We start from the raw sequence: 24185 nt of genomic DNA on the forward strand, positions 1-24185 counted from the left end.
GTTTATAAGTGTTGGGGTGGAGTCTATAAATCTCAAAAATATGTTTCCTTCATTGCTAACACAAATAACGACTCAAAAGTAAAAATGGAAAGAATTATGTTCAACGGTTTAAAGTTGTTTGGGTTTATTTAGTAGGATTAGGAAAATCTAACCACTTGCTCCAATCTGATCCTTCAGATGAGAAGAGAAAAGAAGTGTGGATTCAAGAAAATGCCTTGTTTGTTTCCTTCTTATGGAATTTTTTGAAGCCACATATTTCATGGATGTGTATGCATATGCATATATGCAAGGATATTTAGGATTATGCCAAGCTTATATTGTAGCGCCCTTAACCCAGTGGGGCCCAGAGTGCTACTAATCCATAAATAAACCCATTTCACAATCTCTGATACCATAATATAACGACCCGAACCCAAAGTGGGGTACCGGGTACACCTATTCATAACTCAATTTAAAATCATGTAGTGGAAAATATTTTAAAGCTTAAAAACTATACCAGAGTTATAATACCACCATAATTACACATGTCCCTCCAAGCATTCATACTACATCCCAAATAGACAAAAACATATCTATATACATATCAGTGTCTCACAAACACTTATTCTAAGCTATAATAACTAAGCCCCCTCCTGAAGCTTGCTAAGCTCGGCTCCTTGTATTTTCTAAAATGTGATAAAATTATTAGGGTGAAAAACTTCTCAATAAGATGGAATAGATTATTATTAGTGTGTGGCAAGTGAGTTTTAGTGCAAACAAAATTCATCCATTATTTAACTTCAAATGAAACAGCATTTAAAACTGTACTCACACCTATATAATTAGAAAATACATACTTTCTTCTCAAAACATACTTTGGCTCAATAAATTTCTCTATTTACATAAATCTACATATATGCATAAAAGAACCTCCCTAACTGGACAATCATATAACATCATGTATAACCCCCATGATCAGGTTGTGTAGTCCGAAGACTGGACTTAGCTATGTCTGGCCTACCACCAGGTTAAGTCAAGCTCTCAACACATCTGGTCCTTCAGGGTTCTCAAACCATATAATGCAATTTATATAATAAAATAGTAACACGAACTCATATTCTCAACATACATTTCTTAACAATATTTCCAAAAATTCTCGTGATCAGTATCAAATCATCAGTTTTTCAAATTGGTATGAAACTGTCAAATTCACAATCTCATTTTTCTCGATACATTTTGCTCAAAATGAATCTCGTTTCTTTCTCAACAAAAAATTCCTAATAATCATTTCTCAATATTCACATATTCACAAAAACTCTAGAACCAGTATAATACCATAAAAATCCAACATGTTTAATTAGGCAACATCATAAATTATTCTCATGCCACACAATTTGTATAATAATTATAATTTCATAAATTACCTTGAAATTATTATAAATATATATATATACACAATAAATTTAAATAAAGACGCGGGTATAATCAATTCCACCGATTTAATTTAATTCCAATATATTCCCAAAAATCTGAAATGATCAAAACCCCGTAGTTTAATTTAACTCAAATATATTCCCAAAAATCTGATTTGATCAATTCCCCGCAGTTTAATTTAAATTAAATATATTCCCCCAAAACCTGATCTGATTAAATCCCCACAGTTTAACTTACCCCGGGCATATGGGAATAATTGAGTTTACAAAATAAATTTAAATTAGGAATATATTTTCAAAATAAACTGACATAATCTATTTCCCTTACCTTAGCCCTAGAGTGGTGCCTACGACGTTCAAGCTACAAAATCATTTCGATTAAAATGTTCAGAAGTGAAGCTAGGACCCGAAAAATGGTGTTTTTTTTTTTATTTGGTCGGGAAATGGAGAGAAATCTTTGAGAGAGAGAGAGAGAGAGAGAGAGAGAGAGAGAGAGAGAGAGAGAGAGAGAGAGAGAGAGAGAGTTGTACGGCCTTTGGGGGCTTCATTTGCTTCCAATTGAATCCTGAAGGAAGCTTCAGGATTCTTTTCCTATATATATATAGGAAAATATAATATTATATTATATTAATATGATCACCCGACTCTAGAAAGAGCCGGCGGCCACTCATATAACGGTCCTGTCCTAAATTTATTAATAACCCTCACTTATGGCAAATACTAAATCCAACTTCCTCTGAAATCCAGTACACATGCCCGCAACATATCCTTCAATGTCTGAATTATTCTCTCAGATTGTCCTATCAGTTTGGGGGTGAAATGTTGTGCTAAAGGTAAGGTGTGATCCCAAGACTTTCTACAAGCTTTTCCAAAATTGGAAGGTGAACCGTGGGTCCTGCTATGATATGATGGACACTGGTACACCATGCAATCTAACTATCTCCTAAACATATAACTCTACTAGTCTATTCACGGAGTAGTTAACTTTGATTGGGATAAAATGGGCAGTTTTTGTCAAATGGTCTACTACTACCCAATTGGCATTTTACCCATGCAGTACTGGTGGCAATCCTATGATGAAATCCATGGAAATGTGCTCCCACTTCCACTCAGAAATGTGAAGTGGTTGCAATGGCCATGTTGGTCTTTGATGGTCATCCTTCACTTGCTGACATGTCAGGCACTGTTCCACGAATCGGGCAATTTCTCTCATCATGTTGTTCCACCAAAAAGATTCTCGCAAATCCCTATACATCTTAGTGCTTCCTGGATGCACTGCACATAAAGAGTGATGTGTCTCTTCCAGAATGGTTCTTTTAATCTCAGCATCATTGGGTGCACATAATCTAGTGTGAAACCTCAAAACCCCATCATCTGAGAGGTTAAAATCCGCCTTCAGTCCATTCTATACTTTATCCACAACTTTCACCTACTCTGCATCTTTCATTTGAGCAGCCTTAAGCCTTTCCAGTAAGGTCAGTTTCATTACCAGACTAGCAATGAACGTCTGGTGATTTCCTTCAATTATGTCCACATCAAATCTTTCTAGATCCATCCTGATTTGATATTGAGCTACCACTGTTGATACTTATGCACTCACAGACTTCCGAATCAACGCATTAGTTACCACATTAGCTTTCCCCGGGTGGTATATGATGGTACAATCATAGTCCTTTATCAGTTCTAGCCATCTCCTATGTCGCATGTTCAGTTCCTTGCATAAAGAAGTACTTGAGGCTTTTGTGGTCCGTAAAGATCTCGCACCTTCCACCGTACAGGTAGTGCCTCCATATTTTTAATGCATATACCACTGCCACCAATTCCAAATCATGCGTGGGATAATTTTTCTCATACTCCTTGAGTTAACGAGAAGCATAAGCAAGGATCTTCCCCTATTGCATTAAAACACACTCAAGCCCTTTTTGAAACGTATCACTATAAATCACAAAACCACCATCTCCTAATGGAATAGTCAGAACTGGAGTAGTGACGAGTCGTTGCTTCAATTCTTGAAAACCCTGCTCACAATTATCAATCCACTCATACTTCACATTTTTCCTCGTCAAATGTGTCAGAGGACCTGATAGTTCAGAAAACCCTTCTACGAACCAGCGATAATACCCTGTCAAACCCAAGAAACTCCTGACCTCATGAACATTCTTCAATCTCACCCAATCCACTACTACCTCTATCTTACTCAAGTTCACAGAAATACCACCCCCGAAAATCACGTGCCCTAGGAACGCAACTTTTTCCAGCTAGATTTTACTTTTCTTGAATTTAGCATAAAGTTTCCTTTCTCTTAGATCCTAGTACCAGCCTCAAATGAGTGTCATGCTCTTTGGGACTCCTCGAATAAATCAAAATATCATCAATAAACACCACCACAAACTGATCTAGATATTCATGGAAAACCCTATTCGTCAGGTCCATAAATGCCGCAAGAGCATTAATCAGTCCGAATGGCATAACCAGGAATTCATAGTGGCCATATCTGGTTTAGAAAGAAGTCTTTGGAACATCCTCTGATTTTACTTTTACTTGATGATACCCGAATCGAAGATCGATCATGGAGAAGACTTGTGTTCCTTTAATTTGGTCAAACAGATCATCAATATAGGATAGCGAGTACTTGTTCTTAGTCGTAACCTTATTTATTTTACGGTAATCAATACATATCCTCATTGACCTGTCTTTCTTTTTAACAAAAAGAATCGGTACTCCCCAAGGTGACATACTAGGTCTAATGAATCCTTTATCCAGCAACTCCTATAACTGTTCTTTTAATTCTTTCAACTTTGCTAGAGTCATTCTATATGGAGCCTTAGAGATTGGTGCCATCCCTGGAAGTAGGTCAATGGCAAACTTAATTTCATGGTCGGGAGGCAACCCAGGTAAATCCTCTGGAAATACATGAGAGAATTCCCTCACTACTTGGATATCTTCAAACTTTAATTCTCCTTCTGGTGCTTCCTTCACACAAGCTAGGTATGTAGAGACCCGGAGAATTATAGCGATTAAATAATAAGGGAAAAGAGATAAAAAGGATTTTTCCAAGGGAGCTCAACAGGATCTTGTCTACGAACGTAGAATATTCGTCGATGAGTGGCCTTCTTGGGAACGTCAACGAGGACATGTGTCTCATCGATGAAGAGAAACCGAGAGTAGGATTAAGGACATGCAGGCTCGTCAACGAACCCATAGTCTTGGTCGACAAACTCCCTCTTTGGACATGTCAACGAGGCGACGTGGCTCGTTGATGAGGCCACGTGGACAACACTCTATACATAGGCCAAATCGGGATTTAGCAAGGAAAGGTTTGATTTTTACATATTTTTTCTCTCTAGCTTAGTTTCTCTGACTTCTCTCTATATTTTCGGCTTTGATTTTTGCCGGTTTGACGATCGGAAGCCGTCACATTACTTTAGGGAAGATTCTCTACAATATTGCCGGATCAAAATTTTGATTTGGAGTATTTGGGCACCATCCTAAAATCTAGGTAAGTTGGTTATTTTAAGTTTTATAAGTTATTGGGTATTTCTGGACTAAGGGGAATGTGTTGGAAGGTATTAGACTGGCGTTTGTTGATTTATTGGGGAAAAATAAATTTCAGAGTATTAAACTGGGAACACACAAGAGTAGGTTTGGTTAGATTGGTGGGCTTCTCAGTAAGCTAGGTAAGGGGATAAATTAAGTCAGCATTTTTCATGAAATTATTTATTAATATATAGCATTTATTTTCATAAATTATGTATGTTATAGTATAATGTTTGAGAATACTGCTGTTAAATAGGAAAATATATTTAATACATTTTATCAAAAAATATGATTTCAGATCAGATTTTATGTTTAGAGTATTACTCACATTTGTATGGCATGAGTATAAATTTCCATGAAAATTATGTAATATTAGAATATTATGATTTTTCTAGAATAAGCATGTTACGACATTTTTCAAAAAACCATAAAAGTAGTACAAAAACTTTGGTTGAAAATATTATGTTAAATAGTGCAGAAATTTCATATTCAGTATGTTATGATATGGCCGGCGCAAATGTCGTGATTTATATGTTATGATATGACCGATGCAGATGCCATGATTTATATGTTATGATATGGCCAGCGCAAATGCCGTAATTATGCATGTTATGTCTGAAATCAAGAAAATATTATCATGTCAGATATTACTTTGAAATATGAAATAGATATGCATCAATAATATAAAATGTACTATATGTTATCAAAACTCGAATGGCTTAGTCTAGATTTCAAAGCACGGTACCATAGCTATATGATAAGATCAAGTTCAAGTATAAGTTTATGTTAGTGCTACCACACATCTCAGATAGAGTGTGGGAGATGGAAGGCGATGTGGCTTCAGTGTAGTGCAGGTGTCCCCCTGGCAATCCGGACTAGGTGGGGCAAGCCCATCGTACTTATAGACATATGTTAACTTAGAGTGGTCAGCCAGCCATTGCTAAGTCTCGCTACGGGCCGCACAACCTAGTCATGTGGGGTTAAGACATGACATCAGTTAGCTATACATCCTAGGTATTATTTCAAGTATTGTACGATTATAAAATATGTTTTACATGATTACAGAATTTAGTATGTTATTTATTATGATACGATGAATCATGTTTTATTCAGAATTTATACAGCTGGTTTTATTAGATATATACATATTATGTACAGTTTATGTTTAAGCACTATAATACTCATGTTGCCAAACACTGATATTAGTTTATCTCTCTTACTAAACGGTGTCTCACCCCAGAATTACAAACATTTTAGGAAATCCAGATAGAAGGGTGGATAGAGCTCCGCATCAGTAGAGGTTGACCGAACTACCCTGTCAGAAGGGTAAGTAGTTGAGTTAGGGTCTGATTGGTTTTGGGTTATAACCCTAGGATACTTTTTGGTCCTTTTGTGGATGTTTGTATATATATGATAGATTCAGTAGAACTCTGGTATTGTGCCTGATGTTGTATGGTATTATTTAATTTATGTTTTCCACTGCTGAGGTATCAGAGTTGTATGACAAGTGTATCCCCAATACCTATGGGTCCGAGTTGATCATGACTATATCAGTTTAGTAGGATATCAGAGTTATTATGAATGTTTTTATGTAGAAAGAAAAAAATAGATAAATATGAATATATGTATATGGTAAAATAGGCAGGTCGTTACAAGGTATCCCTGGCATCCCTCCACGAGTAGTCTCTTTGCCTGAATAATAGACCAAATTTGTAGTGACGAGCCCACGCACTACCCTTACAAACTTGTACTCCTGCTCCCTAGGAGGTCTAAACACTACCTCTTTCTTGTAACAATCAATACTGGCATAAGTGGAGGCTAGTCAGTCCAAATATGTGCATATTAAACACTACTAAATTGGCGGGTAGCATCTTTCCCTAAATACAAATCGAATAGTCTCTAAGCACTTTTCTACATATCAATATTATTCCTGTCGATGTGACTATAGATAATTTGGTGTTTAATAGTTGATCTTCTATCTTATACAATTTGATATACCCTAGAGATATGAAAGAATGTATTGCTCTTGAATCAAATAACACAACAGCTTTGTTTGAAAACATAGAAATAGTATATGTCACCACGTCACTAGCATTCTCCGCATTCCCAAGAGTTAAAGAATAAACTCGCGCTTGGGCGGTGTTCCTCTAGTAGTTGCCTCGGGGTTCCTGATTGTTTCCTCGAAATTGACTAGGAGCGGGGCGCATTACTTGGCCGCGCACGACAGTCTCGTGCAATGTGACCGAGTCTACCACATTGATAACAGATCACCGTTCTAACCCGGCATTCCCCCCAATGCCTCTTCTAACACCTACGACAAATAGGGGGTGATGGATTACCCTAATCAGCTCGATTCCTCATTCCCAGTATCTAGCCCACAATGTTGTTATTTCTCCTCCACGGACCCTGACTAGTACCGACTTGAAAACCAGGAGGCAAGGGCCTCTTCCTCTGATTTTGTACCCTTGCACTTCTTTGTACGCTTGTCTCCAATACCGTTGCCATATCTACCATCTCTGAAAAATTCTGAACCTGAAATGCCACTACTTGCTCGTAGATTTTCAGATTCAGACCTTTCTCAAATCTCCGCTCCTTCTTTGATTCATCTGGCACCATATATGGGGCAAATTGAGACAACTCAACAAACTTGGCCGCATACTGCTGAATGGTCAAGTGCCCCTGGGTTAAGTTCAAAAACTCCTCCGCCTTAGCATCCCTGGTGGAAGTGGAAAAGTATCGATCTAAGAAGATTTCTTTAAAACGGTTCTAGGTCAGAGCTACGGGTCCTATCCTTTGTTCCTCAAGTAGCTTCACAGCTATCCACCAACGCTTGGCCTCTCCTGCCATTTTAAAGGTGGCATAAAGGACCTTCTATTCATCAGTGCAACAAAGAACTACTAGTATCTCCTCGATCTCTTGAACCCAATTCTCTACAACTATTGGGTCAGCTCCTCCTACAAACGTTGGGGGATTCATGCAGGTCAATTGCTTGATAGAGTAGCCCTATTCAACAGGTGGGTAGTTATGTCCCCTAAAGTTCTGTGCAATCTCTATCATGACCTACTGGCTATACCACGTAACACTGGATTAGAATCACTGTCGTCCCCATTGGAAGTCCCAGGTTGCTACTTCCTCCAGTATTCAAGTTGTCATCTCTGGGGTCCATCTTGAAGATAGGATAGAAAATAATTTAGAATCCCAATACCGTAACACAATCGATACAACATCTAACTAAGAAACTATAAAATGTACTATATCCTCATACTAAAATATTTAGACTTACCCCTCAGAAACTTCCCTTGCACAAACAAATTGATTTAACGTCCATGTTCTCAATTTAAGGTTCAATCTCACCACTTAGAAACAAAACCGTTGATGGTTTGCCGTGGCTTTCCTGAAACAGTCGTCTTAGGAAAATCACAGAAAACCATTAAGGGATTTCTACCGCCAGGCTACGAGAAAAAACCCAAAATTCTATTAACATCCAATAATGACTTACTAAAATCCTAATCTACTCGTTCCTACCTTTATCAAAATTCATACCTATGATCTCATATTATTATCTGATAAAGTCTTCATAACCTACCAACCTAGGCTCTGATACCAGAACTGTAGCACCCTGAATTCGGTGGGGCCCGGAGTGCTACTAATCCATAAATAAACCCATTTCACAATCTTTGATACCATAATATAACGAACCGAACCCAAAGTAAGGTACCAGGTACACCTGTCCATAACTCAATTTAAAATCATGCGGTGGAAAATATTTTAAACCTCAAAAACTATACCAGATTTCCAATACCACCATAATTACACATGTCCCTCCAAGCATTCATACTACATCCCAAATAAACAAAAACGTATCTATATACATATCAGTGGCTCACAAGCACTTACTCTAAGCTATAATAACTAAGCCCTGAAGCTTGCTAAGCTCGGCTCCTTGTATTTCCTGAAATGTGATAAAATTATTGGGGTGAGACACTTCTCAGTTAGACGGAATAGATTATTATCAGTGTGTGGTAAGTGAGTTTTAGTGCAAACAAAATTCATCCATTATTTAACTTCAAATGAAACAACATTTAAAACTGTACTCACACCTATATAATTAAAAAATACATACTTTCTTCTCAAAACATACTTTGGCTCAATAAATTTCTCTGTTTACATAAATCTACATATATGCATAAAAGAACCTCCCTAACTGGACAATCATATAACATCATGTATAACCCCCATGATCGGGTTGTGTAGTTCGAAGACTAGACTTAGCTATGTCTGGCCTACCACCAGGTTAAGTCAAAATACCTAGTCTGTAAGTCTAATTTGCCTACTACAACCTGGTCCAGACTCCAAGAGGGGTACACAACCCTTCACTGGCCAAATCGACTATCAATTAACCAACACTCTCAAAACAATGTGGTTGTACTAACAATTTCTCTAGCTACGGTATCGAGCTCTCAACACATCTGGTCCATCACGGTTCTTCAATCATATAATGCAATTTATATAATAAAACAACAACACGAACTTATATTCTCAACATACATTTCATAACAATCTTTCCAAAAATTCTCGTGATCAGTATCAAATCATCAATTTCACAAATCGATATCAAACCGTCAAATTCATAATCCCATTTTTCTTTATACAGTGTTCTCAAAATGAATCTCATTTCTTTCTCAACATAGAATTCCCAATATTCATTTCTCAATATTCACATATTCACAAAAACTCCAGAACCAGTATAATACCATAAAATCCAACATGTTTAATTATGCGTTATAATAAATTATTCTCATGCCACACAATTTGTATAATAATTATAATTTCATAAATTACCTGAGAAATTCTCATAAATATATATACGCAGTAAATTTAAATAAAGACACAGGTATGATCAGTTTCACCTATTTAATTTAATTCCAATATATTCCCAAAAATCTGAATTGATCAAAACCCCGCAATTTAATTTTATTCAAATATATTCCCAAAAATTTAATTTGATCAAATCCCCACAATTTAATTTAACTCAAATGTATTCCCAAAAATCTGATTTGATCAAATCCCCTCAGTTTAACTTAAATTAAATATGTTCCCCAAAAACCTGATCTGATTAAATCCCCGTAGTTTAACTTACCCCAGGCATATGGCAATAATTGAATTTACAAAATAAATTTAAATCAGGAATATATTTTCAAAATAAACTGACATAATTTATTCTCTTTACCTTAACCTTGGAGTGGTGTCTATGACGTCCAAACGATGAAATCACTCCAATTAAAACGTTCAGGAGCGGAGTTGGGACCCAGAAATGGTGTTCGTTTTTCGATTTGGCCGATAAATGGAGAGAAATCTTAGAGAGAGAGAGAGAGAGAGAGAGAGAGAGAGAGAGAGAGAGAGAGAGAGAGAGAGAGAGTTGTATGGCCTTTGGGGGCTTCATTTGCTTCCAATTGAATCCTTAAGGAAACTTTAGGATTCCTTTCCAATATATGTGTATATATATATTATAATATTATATTAATATATTATTATATTATTTAATTAATAATTATTTATTTATTTATTTATTTTATCTATTTATTTTTTTTAGGATCATTACATATATACTATAATAACATTACACATTTATGATTTATCCTAAGAGTACTTTCAGTTACAACAAGGAGATATGGGCATTGTCGATTATTTTGGAGAGGTGAAGTGTAATCATTAGGAGCTTAAGGTCATGCAACCTATAACCGCCAATGTTTGTGATGTGCAGAAGCAGAGTGAGCAGATAACAATTCTTCATATTCTAGCACACATATGTGTGATTTATCCTAGGAGTGCTTTCAGTTACAACAAGGAGATAAAAGCATTGCAGATTATTTTGGAGATATGAAGTGTAAACATAAGGATCTTAACGCCATGCAACCTATAAGGCCGTTCAGATCTAGATGCTTAGTAGTGCAGAGTTGCCATCATTTGCTACTATTTATTCTCGTGTCTTTCGTGCTTCCTTTGGCACACATCTATAACCACTGACGTTCATGACATACAGAAGCAAAGGGAGCAGATCATAATTCTTCAAGTTCTAGCATGCTTAAGACCCAAGTATGAGGCGGCCTAGTTCCAAATACTTTGTAGTGCAAGTTGCCATCATTTTTACACGTTTATTCTTGTGTCCTTCATGCTTCATTTAGCATATATTCTCTAGCTCTTACATCTAGCTCTAAGAGGGCAACCTTTAATACACAGGGTGATTCTAGTTCTATACCAAGAAATCACAAAAGTTATCGAGGTGGTTCTAGCGGTCGTGGTGGTAGATATGGACGAAGTAAAGGCACTCCTCACAAGTGCATACATTATAGACAAAGTAGTCATTCTATTGAGCAGTGTTGGGATCTCCATGGTACACCTTCATGTGTTCCCAATGCAACCACCACTTAATTCACACCTTTGGGGGCAGCCAATGTAGCCACCACCAACTCCAAACCTTTGGGACTGAGTGGGGGCAACATACTGTATCCATGTTAGAGAAAGAATATTCCAAGTTCCAACAATATCCAGCATTTCAACAAGCTTCTCTTCCCATTGCATATTTTTGTGTTGGCCTAACAAGGCTTAATATCGTTTTGATGATAACAAATCAAGGTTACTTAACATGGTTGTTTGAGTTAAGTTTCGGGGCTTAAGTGTTTTTATAAAATCAAGTGGATATGCTTGAAGAACTTGAATGAAGTTTATACTTAAAGCCATATGTCATAATGAACATAAAGTTTCAAGTCATGAAGGATATGAAGATTATTGAAGATTCGCTTAAAGCTCAGAAGAATATTAAAATAGCCATCACATGAAGACTTAGATTTTTAGATAGTTTTATCTTGTGAAAGTCTCATGTAAGTACTTCAAATTTCAATATTGTTGATTGAAACTCTTAAGATAAATCATTGACTTAGAGACCTATTTTTATACATGGAAAATATTTTCATAAAGTCTCAAATAAGTTTTTCAAGTTGTACATGTATATTTTGGAACCAAACTTTGAAACACATTAAGTAGCCAAGTGGTTAGGCGACTAATGGTTAATCACCAGGCGACTGATATACTACTGGTTTTGTTAATGGACGAATAGTATAGGAACAAGCAATTGACCGACGGAACCCAATAAAATGATCATGTACTAACTTTCAGAATGCACTAATTTTAAAAGAGCTCAGGTGACTGACCCCTCGTGTCCAATCGACTTACACCTATGTTTTAAACATTTAACAACGCTGAAAGTATTTCCAAATTTGACTTCTTAGTTTCCAAACTCAGATAAAACTTGGAAGAAATGGTAAGAAACCCTAGTACACTATATATATGTATTATTCTCGCATATTAGGGTAAAACACAACATACATAAAATTCAAATCTTTGAGATGTACTACTGAAGCAATTCTGAAAGTACTGCTCTGTTCTTGCTGATTTTCATACGAAATTCTGATTCAATCTTTCAAATTCCTCACTTGAAAATCAAAACACTGGTGATATAATTCTGAGCTTCAACTTCTATATTGATTTTGATTGAAGTATATTGATTCTAACTTGTACAAATCTGCTCTTTTGAGAATATTTCATTGTACGAACACAGTTTGTTTCTCTGTGATTATTTTTTACGGTTCAGGGTATTTGAATTGTTGCCTAGAGAGAGGGTTGTTCTCCTTAGAGAGGGATCTCCACCTTGAACGGAGAGAGGCTTACTTCACTTGGTAATGAATTGAAAAGGAAATCCTCACAGCGGGTTGCTTGAGGCAGGGACATAGGCCGCTGGCCGAACCTTGTAAAAATTTTGGTGTTCAGCTCTTCTTCCCTTAACTTTTTATATTCTCGCAAGATTATAAAATGCGTGTATGCTTAATTAATCATTGAGAACTTGATGGATATTAGGAATTTTCTAAATAACAAATTTTGGTTGTGTTTGAATCAAGGAATTATATTGGTTGTGTTGTTGGATTGAATATTTAGATATGCGTAGAATACTGAATTTTTGAATTCTCAGCTGAGGTAAAACAAGTGTGTAATTGATTATCTTATTGAGACAAAAATTGTGAGATACACAAGATTGAATTACTGAAATTGTGTCTTGAGATTATTATTGATAATTGTTGAAATACTGATTCTGAATATTGCTTAATCATTGAAGCATTGTAATTTGGATTTGGATAGTAATCTTATATCTACATTCATATACATATTCATATTTAGGATTCCCGATTGGTATAGTACAATCGTTGTTTAGATTGTGATTATGTGATTGTGGTATTACAAAAATAAAAGGGCTAAACTAAATTAAAATCCCGCAAAGAAAATTTTAAATACCCAATTCACCCCCCTCTTGGGTGTACACCTTGAATCTTATTTGCCTAAACAAATAATCCCACAGTATGCATGTAATCCAATACTTCTTGTCCTAGTCCTTCGATCATAGACTCTACTACCACTAATCATATCAAGGTATTCCTAATTTCTTCTCCACTCTTCAATATCTTGTAAATTTACCCTATGTTACTCTTGCTATGGATCCACCACTACAATCAAGGGAATTGGGACTGTAAATCCCACTTCTTCTATTTCTCTTCCTTCGATTTTGTATATTCCCAAATTTTCTTTCAATTTTATTTCTGCTAGCAAGATTGCTAAATTTATGAATGATTTAATAACATTCTTCCCTAATTTTTGTGGTTATTCGGGATTTGAAGATGAGGAAGGCGATCAATGGAGGATGTGAAGCCGGTGAACTCTATCACTTTAAGCCACTATCGCCTTCTACAACCTGCACTGTGACTGCCACACCTCTCCAAATTCATTATAGTCTTGGTCATCCTTCATTAGAAAAGTTAAAACGTCATGTTCCTTATTTGAGTTCTATGTCTAGGCTTTGTTGTGAGTCTTGTCAATTGAGAAAACACCATTGTGACTCTTTTTCTTCCTAAGTCAATAAACAAGCTGCAAGCCCTTTTATGTTAGTCCATTATGATGTTTGAGGTCCTAGTAGAGTTGTGTTCAAGTTGGGTTTCTAGTACTTTGTAACCTTTGTGGATGATTATTTAAGAATGACTTGGCTATATAGCCTATATTTAATAAAAGATCATTTCGAGTTATTTCATATATTTTGTGTCATTTGTTCTATAATAAAGACTTAATTTGGTTTGCTAGTTCTAATACTTTGAAGCGCTAATGTTAAAGAGTATTTCAGTTCACAATTCACTACTTCTATGACTTAGTTTGGTTTTTCCATCAATCATCATGTGCTCACACTCCTTAACAAAATGGGGTTGCAGAGGGGGAAAATAGGCATATCCTTGAAATTACTTACACTTTACTTTATCAAATGCATCTACCTAAAGTGTTTTGGAGTGATGTTATACTCACTGCTTGCTAAATAATCAACAGGATGCCATCATTCGTTCTTAGTGGTAAAAAAGGACCTACTCCATTCTCTTTCCTAATTCACCTTTTTTCTCTCTCCCTCCTCGTATATTCAGGTGTGTGTCCTTTATTCATCAACTAACTCTTGGGGTGAATAAGTTGGATCCTTGTGCTATAAAATGTGTCTTTCTAGGCTACTCATATACTTAAAAGGATATTGTTGATATAGCCTTGTGCTGCATTGCTTCTTTGTTTTTGCTGATTTTAGCTTCTTTAAGTCTACACCTCACTCAATCCTTGAGTGCTTCTAAGCTCAATGAGTATCTTCCTTTGCCTAATCTTTTAAATTCTACTTTGTTGTCCTTGCCCAACCAACCATCGAAGTCTCTATATAGTTTGAGTCCTTCTCATTGTCTTGATCATCCTAATTTGCACACGATGGCAAATCCAAGGAAGAGAGTCCATACTAGCTTCTACTCCCACACTTTGATTTCCTTATTTGATGATCATATTTCCCATGATGTTGATCCTCCACTATTGTTTGGAAAGGTAAACGCGCATGTACTCAACATCCCTTTTCCACCTATGTTTGTTATTACTCCTTATCACCCTTCTATTATTGTTTTGTTACTACTCTATCATCTACTACCCTTTCCAAATCTATTTCGGAAGCCTTAGCCCACGTTAGGTAGAGGAATATTTTGGTTAAAGAGATGAATGCTTTATAGGACAATGACACTTGAAAGTTGATATCTTTTTTTCTTAACAAGTTTGTGGTTAGCTGCCAATGGGTATACATTGTGAAAGTTAACCCTAATAGTTTCATAGCTCGTCTAAAGGTATGTCTTGTTGCTTAGAGGTATACTTAAGTGTATGGTTTGGATTATTCTAACATCTTTTTTCCAATCACCAAACTTGCATCAGTACGCTTGTTCATCTCCTTGGCTACTACTTGTCACTACCTCTACATTAGTTAGATGTGAAGAATACTTTCTTGCATGATGACCTTGAGGAGGAGGTCTATATAGGGCAACCATCTAGGTTTATTGCCTAGGGGGATTCAGGCTTAGTGTGTCAACTCAAGAAGGCACTATATGGTTTAAAATAGTCTCCTAGAACATGATTTGGTTGTTTGAGTGCTTTAGTACTTGAGTTTGGTCTTCGATGGTGTGTAGTGGATCATTTTGTATTTTATCATCATATTTCATTGCTTAAGATCCTTCTTGTTGTTTATGGGGATGATATTATTATTACAAGTGATGGTGATAAAGGCATTTACAGTCTTAAACTTTTTCCACAAACTAAGTTTCAAACCAAAGATTTGGGACCATTGAAATACTTCTTGGGGATAGAAGTAGCTAGATCTCGTATGGGAACTATTTTGTCATAAAGGCAGTATATTCTTTATCAATTGTATGAAACTAGACTATTAGGATCTAGGCCGGTTGATACACCCATGGATTCTAATCGCAAATTAGTGTGAGATATGGGTGATTTGCCACCTAATCCTAGACAATGCCAGAGACTTGTTGGAAAGTTGAATTTATCTCAATGTCAATCTGTCAAATATATATTTTGCAACAAGAGTTGTGAGTCAGTTTCTAGATTCTTCAAGGTCAAGTCATTAGGACTGAGTAATTTGCATCATGAGATATCTCAAATGTGCACTTATGAGAGTCATTTTATATCGTGATCTGGGTCGCACTTATATCCATGGATATACTGATGTAGATTGGACTAGATTGCCTTTCAACGGAGATCCACAACTGAGTATTGTATCTTGGTTGGTGGTAATTTGGTTTCTTGGAAGAGTTAAAAACAAACTGTGATGGCCAAGTTAAGTGCTAAATCGTAATATAGAGTTATGACTCACACTACTTGTTAACACGGAAGAACAAGTTAGAAGAATTAGATTTTTCATATTCTTGGCCCATGAAGTTGATGTGTGATAATCAAGTTGATCTTTATATTGCTTCCAACTTGATCTTTCATGAGCGAATGAAGCACATTGAAGGTAATCGCCACTTTGTTCTCATTACAATTACTTATGTAAAATTTGATATGCCATTTGCTCATTTGTTTACCAAAGCTTTAAGGAGGTGCTTGCGTTAAATTAATTTGTAAGAAGCTAAGAGCATATGAAATTTATGCTTCAGCTTGAAGGGGGTGCGTTCGAGGTTATATATGCCTTTTAGTATCATTATTATTATTGTTTTAATATATTAATTAGTGAGTGTAAGGATATTATTGTCATTAGAATGTATTTGATTTGTATTATAAAAAGAGGAAGAGACCTATCTTCAAATTAGATAATTCATTTTAATCAAAATCTTCAACACTCCTTTCCCTTGATTTCTTTTTCTTTTCTTCCCTTCCCTTGCCTCCATCTTTAACCACACAACAACGCATTAGCTCATCTAAACCGAAGCCAAAACATTTTAAACAACAATAAAACAGTTATACGGATGTTAAAAGGGAGACTTTGGAGCGAGTGAGGCAACCTGAACGCACCCTAACCAGCTAGGGAATCGGCCTTCGATTGGGAACCAAAACCCACCTCGTCAATTATAAAAAGACAAAGCAAAATTCTGAAACAAAAAATAAAATAAAATAAAATAATTCGTGCCTTTATGTTATTAAAATAACTTCCCATAATTTTAATATAATTATAGATAATATAATCTTTTTACTAGAATAAAATAAAACTAACTAAATCTATGAATAATTGCATAAAAATATTATATTTATGTACACATATATAATGACACGTGTGCACACATATATACATATATTTATTTATTTATTTATTTATTTGCAAGAAAAATTTAGAACAGGTTTCGATTAAATATTCAGGGTGTGATAAATTAGAACAAAAAAAAAAAAACATTTTCCACTCGTTGATCCACAAATGAGTTACAAAGTTCATCCCTAAACATTTCTTTCAGTCGAACTTAAAAACCACCAAATTTGCCCCTACAATGACAAATCAGAGCATGATACCACCAATCCAAATCCATTTACATTCTTTAAAGGCAAACAAGGCGTTGTCTTTTTAACAGTGGAAAGCATTAAAGATTGCAATGCATTTGTGTGTGAACTGCACAAGTAAACTAGTCTATTGCTCTAATCATTCATCCACGTTGCGCAGAGAACCGTGTCAATGGCAATGCGAAGTGTTGCACAGTTGCACTTCATTCACAATGCCAAATGGTAAGAGGTATTAGGCACAGCATGTCCACCAGTGGACAATCACCCTTCATTGCACTCTGAGCAGTATAAAATGTAGACGCCTCTGAGATGTGTGGGGGGCCATACACCCTCCTAAGTGTTGAAAAATAATCACGATAATAATGGTAAACGAACATGGAATAGCATGCGACATGACGAGATCATTCACACAAATCATTTAAATGGGCTTGCTCTGATCTCAATACAATGCACAGCAAATTTGTGTTAAAGGCCAATCAAAATTGGATGAGCAGCTATATGACAAGCTTTCACTAAATAACCTAAAGAATTATCGCACATCATGTACAACAGGATTTAAGATTCCCCTTCCACCAGACAACAAACAAAAGAAAACCCTAGAAAATAAAATAATAATAAAAAAAAAACCTACAAATAGATGGTGTGGGCAATCAATTCTTGGTTATGGTAAAACTGGAATACAACTCTGCAATGGGGGGAAGGAAATAGAGATCACCAGCAAAACCAAACATACCTTTCAATGCATTGAGCATGAATGTGAAGGTGAAAAGTCCACTAAAGCTCACATAGGCTATCAATTTCAATCTGGAATCAAATGGGGATCCTTCCCTCATTCCAAAACACCTAAATCCAAGGACGAGCACACCTGCAGCCTGTTGTCAACCCAGAAATTTTTTACAGGTCAAGATGATATGGGTTCATAAGGGTACGATAGCCATGGGTGCTTCAAAGCATCTGCTGCAGATGGCCGCTTCTTTGGGTTTATTTCAAGCAGATAAGCAACAAATTCAATGAAGCCTTGGTCTCCCATTGGCAACCGGTGCCGTAAGGATGTCTTTTTTGGGATCAGATATTCCAATCTGTTGGAATCCTGAAGAAAACAACACGGATTGCATTTAGAGCACATCAACAGATACAGGCAATTTATTCAAATGACATGGAGTGGGGTCTGACTTATCGCTGAAGTAAACAGCCTAGAAAATACCATTCAACAATATATTCAAATCACAAAATATCTCCATGTAAATAAATTACAATACAGTCCATAATATGCTAAGACGGGGAAATAACTATTCTTCCATAATCTGAGTTCATTCATTTCTTATTCATTTAGAATGGAATGGCAAAGGAGATCTTTAGAACACAATTTAAGTGGTGCTATTGCTTCGTGAATATTTTAGAGGCCTTTTTGGCTACCCAAAAGAATTTATTTCCAAATTATAATAAAAACATTAACTAATTGACAAACATGTGACATCAATATTCTGCTGAACTGCAATTTCCAGCTGTCCACCTTCCCTCCATTTGATACTTGGAAACAATGATAGCAAATGGTAGGAAATACCCAAAATTTTATGAAGGATGCCATTTTTAATAAGTTGTCTTTGTTTTCTGCAAACCAAAAGCAGTGCTTCTTTAGAAGGAAAAAGGATGATATAAATTCAAGTACAACGTGAAATTGGGTACAATATTGAATAGCATTACTAAAACCTATCTGTAACTCTGCCTGTGATGCGCTCCATGTCCTAATCGTTTCACACACAGCGTGTCCCAGTCCCACACCCGGGTAAAGGAGGAGGATTGTGTTAGGTAACTGACAACTAGCGCAAACCTTGTCAAATCACTACGATATGAATTCATACCGATTATTCTCTGGGACATCCCTATGAGTGATGCACTGCAATTATACCACCCAAGTTTAGCGGAAGGTAGGTGATGGTGGGCTAGGTCATCCCCTTGAAGTGATGCGCTGCGTCGGCACCCAAGTACGATGTCAAATATGCGAGGGTTCACACATCATTCTAGATGTAGGCGGGTAAAGAAGTTAGTTCATTATACTAGGGTTAGATTAGCAACTTTGAATATAGGGAAACTTACCGGTAAAAACATGGAAATTGTGGACACAATGATTAGAAGAAAAATTAATCTAATCTGCCTTCAAGATACAAAATGGGTGGGGAAGAACTTGAAAAATCAACATTTAAAGTTCGGTACACTGGAAAAGAAAAACATAAGAATGGGATAGGAATTGTTGTAGACAAAAACTTAAAGGATAGCGATGTAAATGACAAAAGAGTAGGAAATAGAATAATAAAAATTAAGATGGTCTTAGACCAAGAGATAATAAATGTAATTAATGCTTATGTTCCTCAAGTAGGCTAAGCGAAAAACATTAAAAGACAATTTTGGAAAGATATGGATAGTGTTATACAAGGGATATCAACAGATGAGAAAATATGCATAGGAGTAGATCTGAATGGATGTTAGAAGGGATATAGGTTATGATAATATATATAGAGGATATGGATATGGAGACAAAAATGACTCCAGGGAGAAGATTTTAGACTTCGCCATGTCATATGATTTTACAACAAATACTTTCTTTAAGAAGAGAGAAGAAATACTTAATAACATTCAAAGGTGGAGAAAATAAAAGTCAAATAGCTTTTTCCTTAACTAAGAGGGTTAATCATTTATCTTGTTTGTATTGTAAAGTTATCCCAAGTAAAAGCTTAACCACACAACATATAGTTTTAGTGTTAGATGTATATATTAAAAAATGGGAAAAAAATAGAATAAAATAAATCAATACAAGAGAACTATGTGGTGGAACTTAAAGGGAGAAAATATGATAAAATTTAAAGATAAAATTATTAAATATGGTGATTGGACTACGGAGGATGGTGTAGACACAAACACTCTTTGGACTAGGATAGCTAACTCTATTAAAAAAAAAAAATAGTAAAAGAGATTTTAGATGAATCAAGACGAAGATTTTTGAATAAAAAAGAAATTGGTTGTGGGATCAAGATGTCTCAAGAGTTGTAAAAATAAAGAATTTGGTATAAAACATGGCAAAAATGTAAAAACATAAAAAACCTCGAAAAGTATAAAGAGGCGAGAAAAGATGCAAACAAGGTCATTAGTGAAGCTAAACCTAAATCATTTAATACTTTGTATGCTAGATTAGATACAAAAAAGGGGGGGAAAAGACATATTTAAACTTTCTAGTGCTAGAGAAAGAAAGAGTAAGGATTTACGTTATGTAAAATATATAAAAAGTAAGGATGATATTGTCTTGATTAAGAAGACATAAAAGAAAGATGGAAAAGTTACTTTAGTAAGCTATTTAATGAAAACCAAGTAGAAAGCTTAAACTTAGAATTGATAAATGAGGAAAAGGCTAAAAATATGAGATTTGTTTGTAAAATTAGAGTTAACGAAAGTTAAGTTTGCACTAAAAAATACAAAAAATGGAAAAACTATAGGATCTGGTAACATCCCAATTGAAGTTTGTCAATGCCTCAGTGATAACAAAATTATATGGTTAACTAATTTATTTAATACAATTATAAAAACTAAGAAAATGTTATACAAATAGAAGAAAAACACTTTAATACCTATAAACAAAAATAAAAGAGATTCAAAATTTTAATAATTATTGTGAAATTAAACTTCTGAGTCATACAATGAAACTATGGGAAAAGATAGTTGAACAAAGATTAAGGCTAGAAAAAATGAACGTCTCAGAAAATCCATTTGGTTTTATGTCTAGGAGATCTACAACAGAAGTTATATATCTTTTAAGAAGATTAATGGAAAAGAAGAGAGATTAATGGAAAAGAAGCTATATATCTTTTAAGAAAGATTAATGGAAAAGTGTAGGTAAAAGAAGAGGGATTTGTATACAGTATTCATTGCCTTAGAGAAAGCGTATGATAGGGTAATTTGGGAAGTTCTATGGTGGGTTTTAGGGGGAAAAAAAGTATATGCAGTAAATATACTAATGTCATTAAGGATATGTACGATAAAGTAATGACTACATACGCAGAGACTAGAAAATTTCCAATCACTATAGGCATACATCAAGGATCTGCTTTGAGCCCTTATCCTTTTGCTTTAGTGGTGAATAGATTGACAAGGACAAATCCAAATGAGGTTCCATGGGGTATATTGTTTGCAGATAATATTATCTTAATTGATGAAACTACGGGTAGAGTAGAATCTAAGTTATAAATATGGAAAGAAGCTTTAGAATCTAGAGGCTTTATGATAAGTAGAAATATAACAAAATATATTAAATGTAATTTCAGTCATAGTAGGAGGAATATTAGGAACAACGCAAAACTTAATGATGAAGATATCAATAGCACTATTAGATACCTTAGATCTATTATGCAAGTTGAAGGAGAAATTAAAAAATATATAATGAATAGAATTAAAGCAGATTAGGTAAAATGGATAAGTGTTTCGAGTGTGCTTTGCGATCATAGAATACCCTTAAAAATAAAAGAAAAGTTTTACAGGACAGTTGTAAGACCAGTTATGCTATATGGATCAAAATGTTGGACGACTAAAAAACAACATATACAAAAAGTAAAAGTTGTTGAGATGAAAATGCTAAGACGGATGAGTGGTATAACGCTAAAAAATAAATTAAAAAATGAACATATTCATAGTAAGTTAGGTGTAACTCCTGTAGAAGATAAAATAAGGGAGATGACTCAGATGGCTTGGGCACTTACAAAATAGACTATATAGTCCATCAGTGAAAAAGAATGAGTTAGTTATTATGAGGGGCAGCAGAAGGGAAGGTAGTGGTAGATCTAAAATAACTTAGAATGAGATTGTGAGTAAGAATTTAACAGCCCTAAATCTATCAAGGAAATTGTCCATGATAGCTGGCGAAAAAGGATTCATGTAGTGGACCCCATCTAGTAGGACTTAAGGCTTGGTTTGTTGTACTACTAAAGCCTAACTGACAAGCATGATATAAAACCATTCAAATGAAGTATCGATTTGTTGGTGCCTAAAACAGCTTCACATGCATAACAGCTGGCGATACTACATTGAAGAATGTCGCTTGCATGGACCAAGACTGATGTGTCAGGCTGCAGGGTTCAAATATAATCTTAACGAAGTTCACCAATGTTCTGCAACATTAAAGAACACTTGCATGACCAATGCTAATATGTCAGGCAGCAGGGTTCAAAAAAATAATTTAAATTAAGTTCACCAAATGCACCACAACCCCTATAGATTGACAGCATCTACACGGGAAGCGTTTCATGGATGACATGAATAACTGGCAACAAAGACACAACATGTATTGAACAAATACCCACCACTTTCTTTTGGTGACCACCATCATGTGCAACAACATTCTAATTATGTCCTATGAAGAAGCATACCATACAAACATAACTGGCTTTAGGAGATTGGTGATCTGTTTGATTCCTTACAGTTAAACAATGGAAGAAACTAGTTACCTGATTCCTTTCATAAAGCATGTGATTTTTTGTGAAATATTTGTACGTATCTCGTCCTTTGGCAAGCATGCCTTGGCCAATAGGACCTATAATTCCCATCACTCGTGCAAGTAATGTTGCAGGCGAATCATTTTGGAAGAGAACCTATAACAAGATAAACCTCATTTTAACCACTATGCCACAATACACAAATGATTGTTAGAAAAAATAAGCACAGCATAAAGCATAGTAAGCTGAATTCTGAAAACCTCAAGGATAGCATGCACATTAGCAGGCGTAAAGATAGTCAAAGAAAGAAAGAACTAAACTAATGAAATTCAGCCAAATGAATAAAACATTACTCATAAAAGTGACAAAACTCAACCAAACTAATAAAATATCATAGAAGCAGTATACCAATCACTGTAACACAGGATCTACGGCATCTGTAGCAGAGGTTTGGTGCTTTGCAACATCTTCACAACCACATTGTATACACAATGTTTCAAACTACACTTTGTGGTATGAAGGCCAGGTAGTAAAACAGTTCCCCCATAAAAATAAAATGGTAACTAAACTGAAAAAGGTGTTGAGATAGACATAACAGGTTAAAATGCATTTGCAAGAAATTCAACACGTGCAGAGTAGTCATCCAAGTTCAGCTCAAACTGGTGCTCCTGTACCATGCTACAACAAATTAAATACAACAAACGAAGGCCTCAAGTCTCGTCATTGGAGTTGGCTATATTGGTTCAAGTTATTCTAGGTCTACTACTGCCCTCTTATAACCTCTTAACATCAACTAATCACTGTCTCACTTGTACGTCAGCTGGTCAACATGCAACTGGCCAGACCATCTCAGGCTCCCTTTCCTCATCTTTTATTCTATAAAGTTGAATACGCCGTGAACTTTTCATTAGAATAAGCAAGTTTGTTGCACTCCTAATTTTAGAACATTTCAAAATTTCCACTTCTTTGCACAAGATTGCACAATTCCTATGACTTGGCACCAAGTTAATGTTGGGGATTCCTTAGATTGTGGAGGTTTGAGACTCTTTATCAGTTACCTAGCCTTAATCCTCAAAGTTTTCCTATTCCTCATGTTCATTCTCTTCTCGACTTCAATCTTTTCCCTCAAATCTGAATTTATATATAATTCTTTTACTAGTACTGAACAGTTGTGAAGTAGGAAAATCCGACAAACATAAGTAATGCTAGAGTCGGGGCAACATGAATCAAAATCACAGCCAAAAGGCTGGTCTTCTAGCCACACAAAAAAGGGAGGAGGAGACAAAAAAAAAAATACTGAATAATCATCTCAAAAATAATTCAGTTACAGCCTTCAGGTACACTTTTATACCATAAAACCCTAATTAAAATCAAA

General features: G+C 35.4%; 1 protein-coding gene across 4 annotated transcripts in view; it reads right to left on the minus strand.

The window, feature by feature from the left end:
- Positions 1-17740: 17740 nt before the first annotated feature.
- The window catches only part of LOC131146367 (uncharacterized), a 50672-nt gene continuing 44227 nt past the window's right edge, over positions 17741-24185 (minus strand). For all 4 annotated transcript variants that reach the window (XM_058095943.1, XM_058095945.1, XM_058095944.1 and 1 more), the window contains 2 exons: positions 22823-22966; positions 17741-18423 (listed from right to left, as the gene is read on the minus strand). In XM_058095943.1, coding sequence (XP_057951926.1) covers positions 18235-18423; positions 22823-22966 — 333 coding nt within the window. In that variant the 3' untranslated portion in view covers positions 17741-18234. The remainder of the gene's footprint in view (positions 18424-22822; positions 22967-24185) is intronic.

Source organism: Malania oleifera, chromosome 13, assembly GCF_029873635.1.
Source record: "Malania oleifera isolate guangnan ecotype guangnan chromosome 13, ASM2987363v1, whole genome shotgun sequence".
Classification (NCBI taxonomy): domain Eukaryota; kingdom Viridiplantae; phylum Streptophyta; class Magnoliopsida; order Santalales; family Ximeniaceae; genus Malania; species Malania oleifera.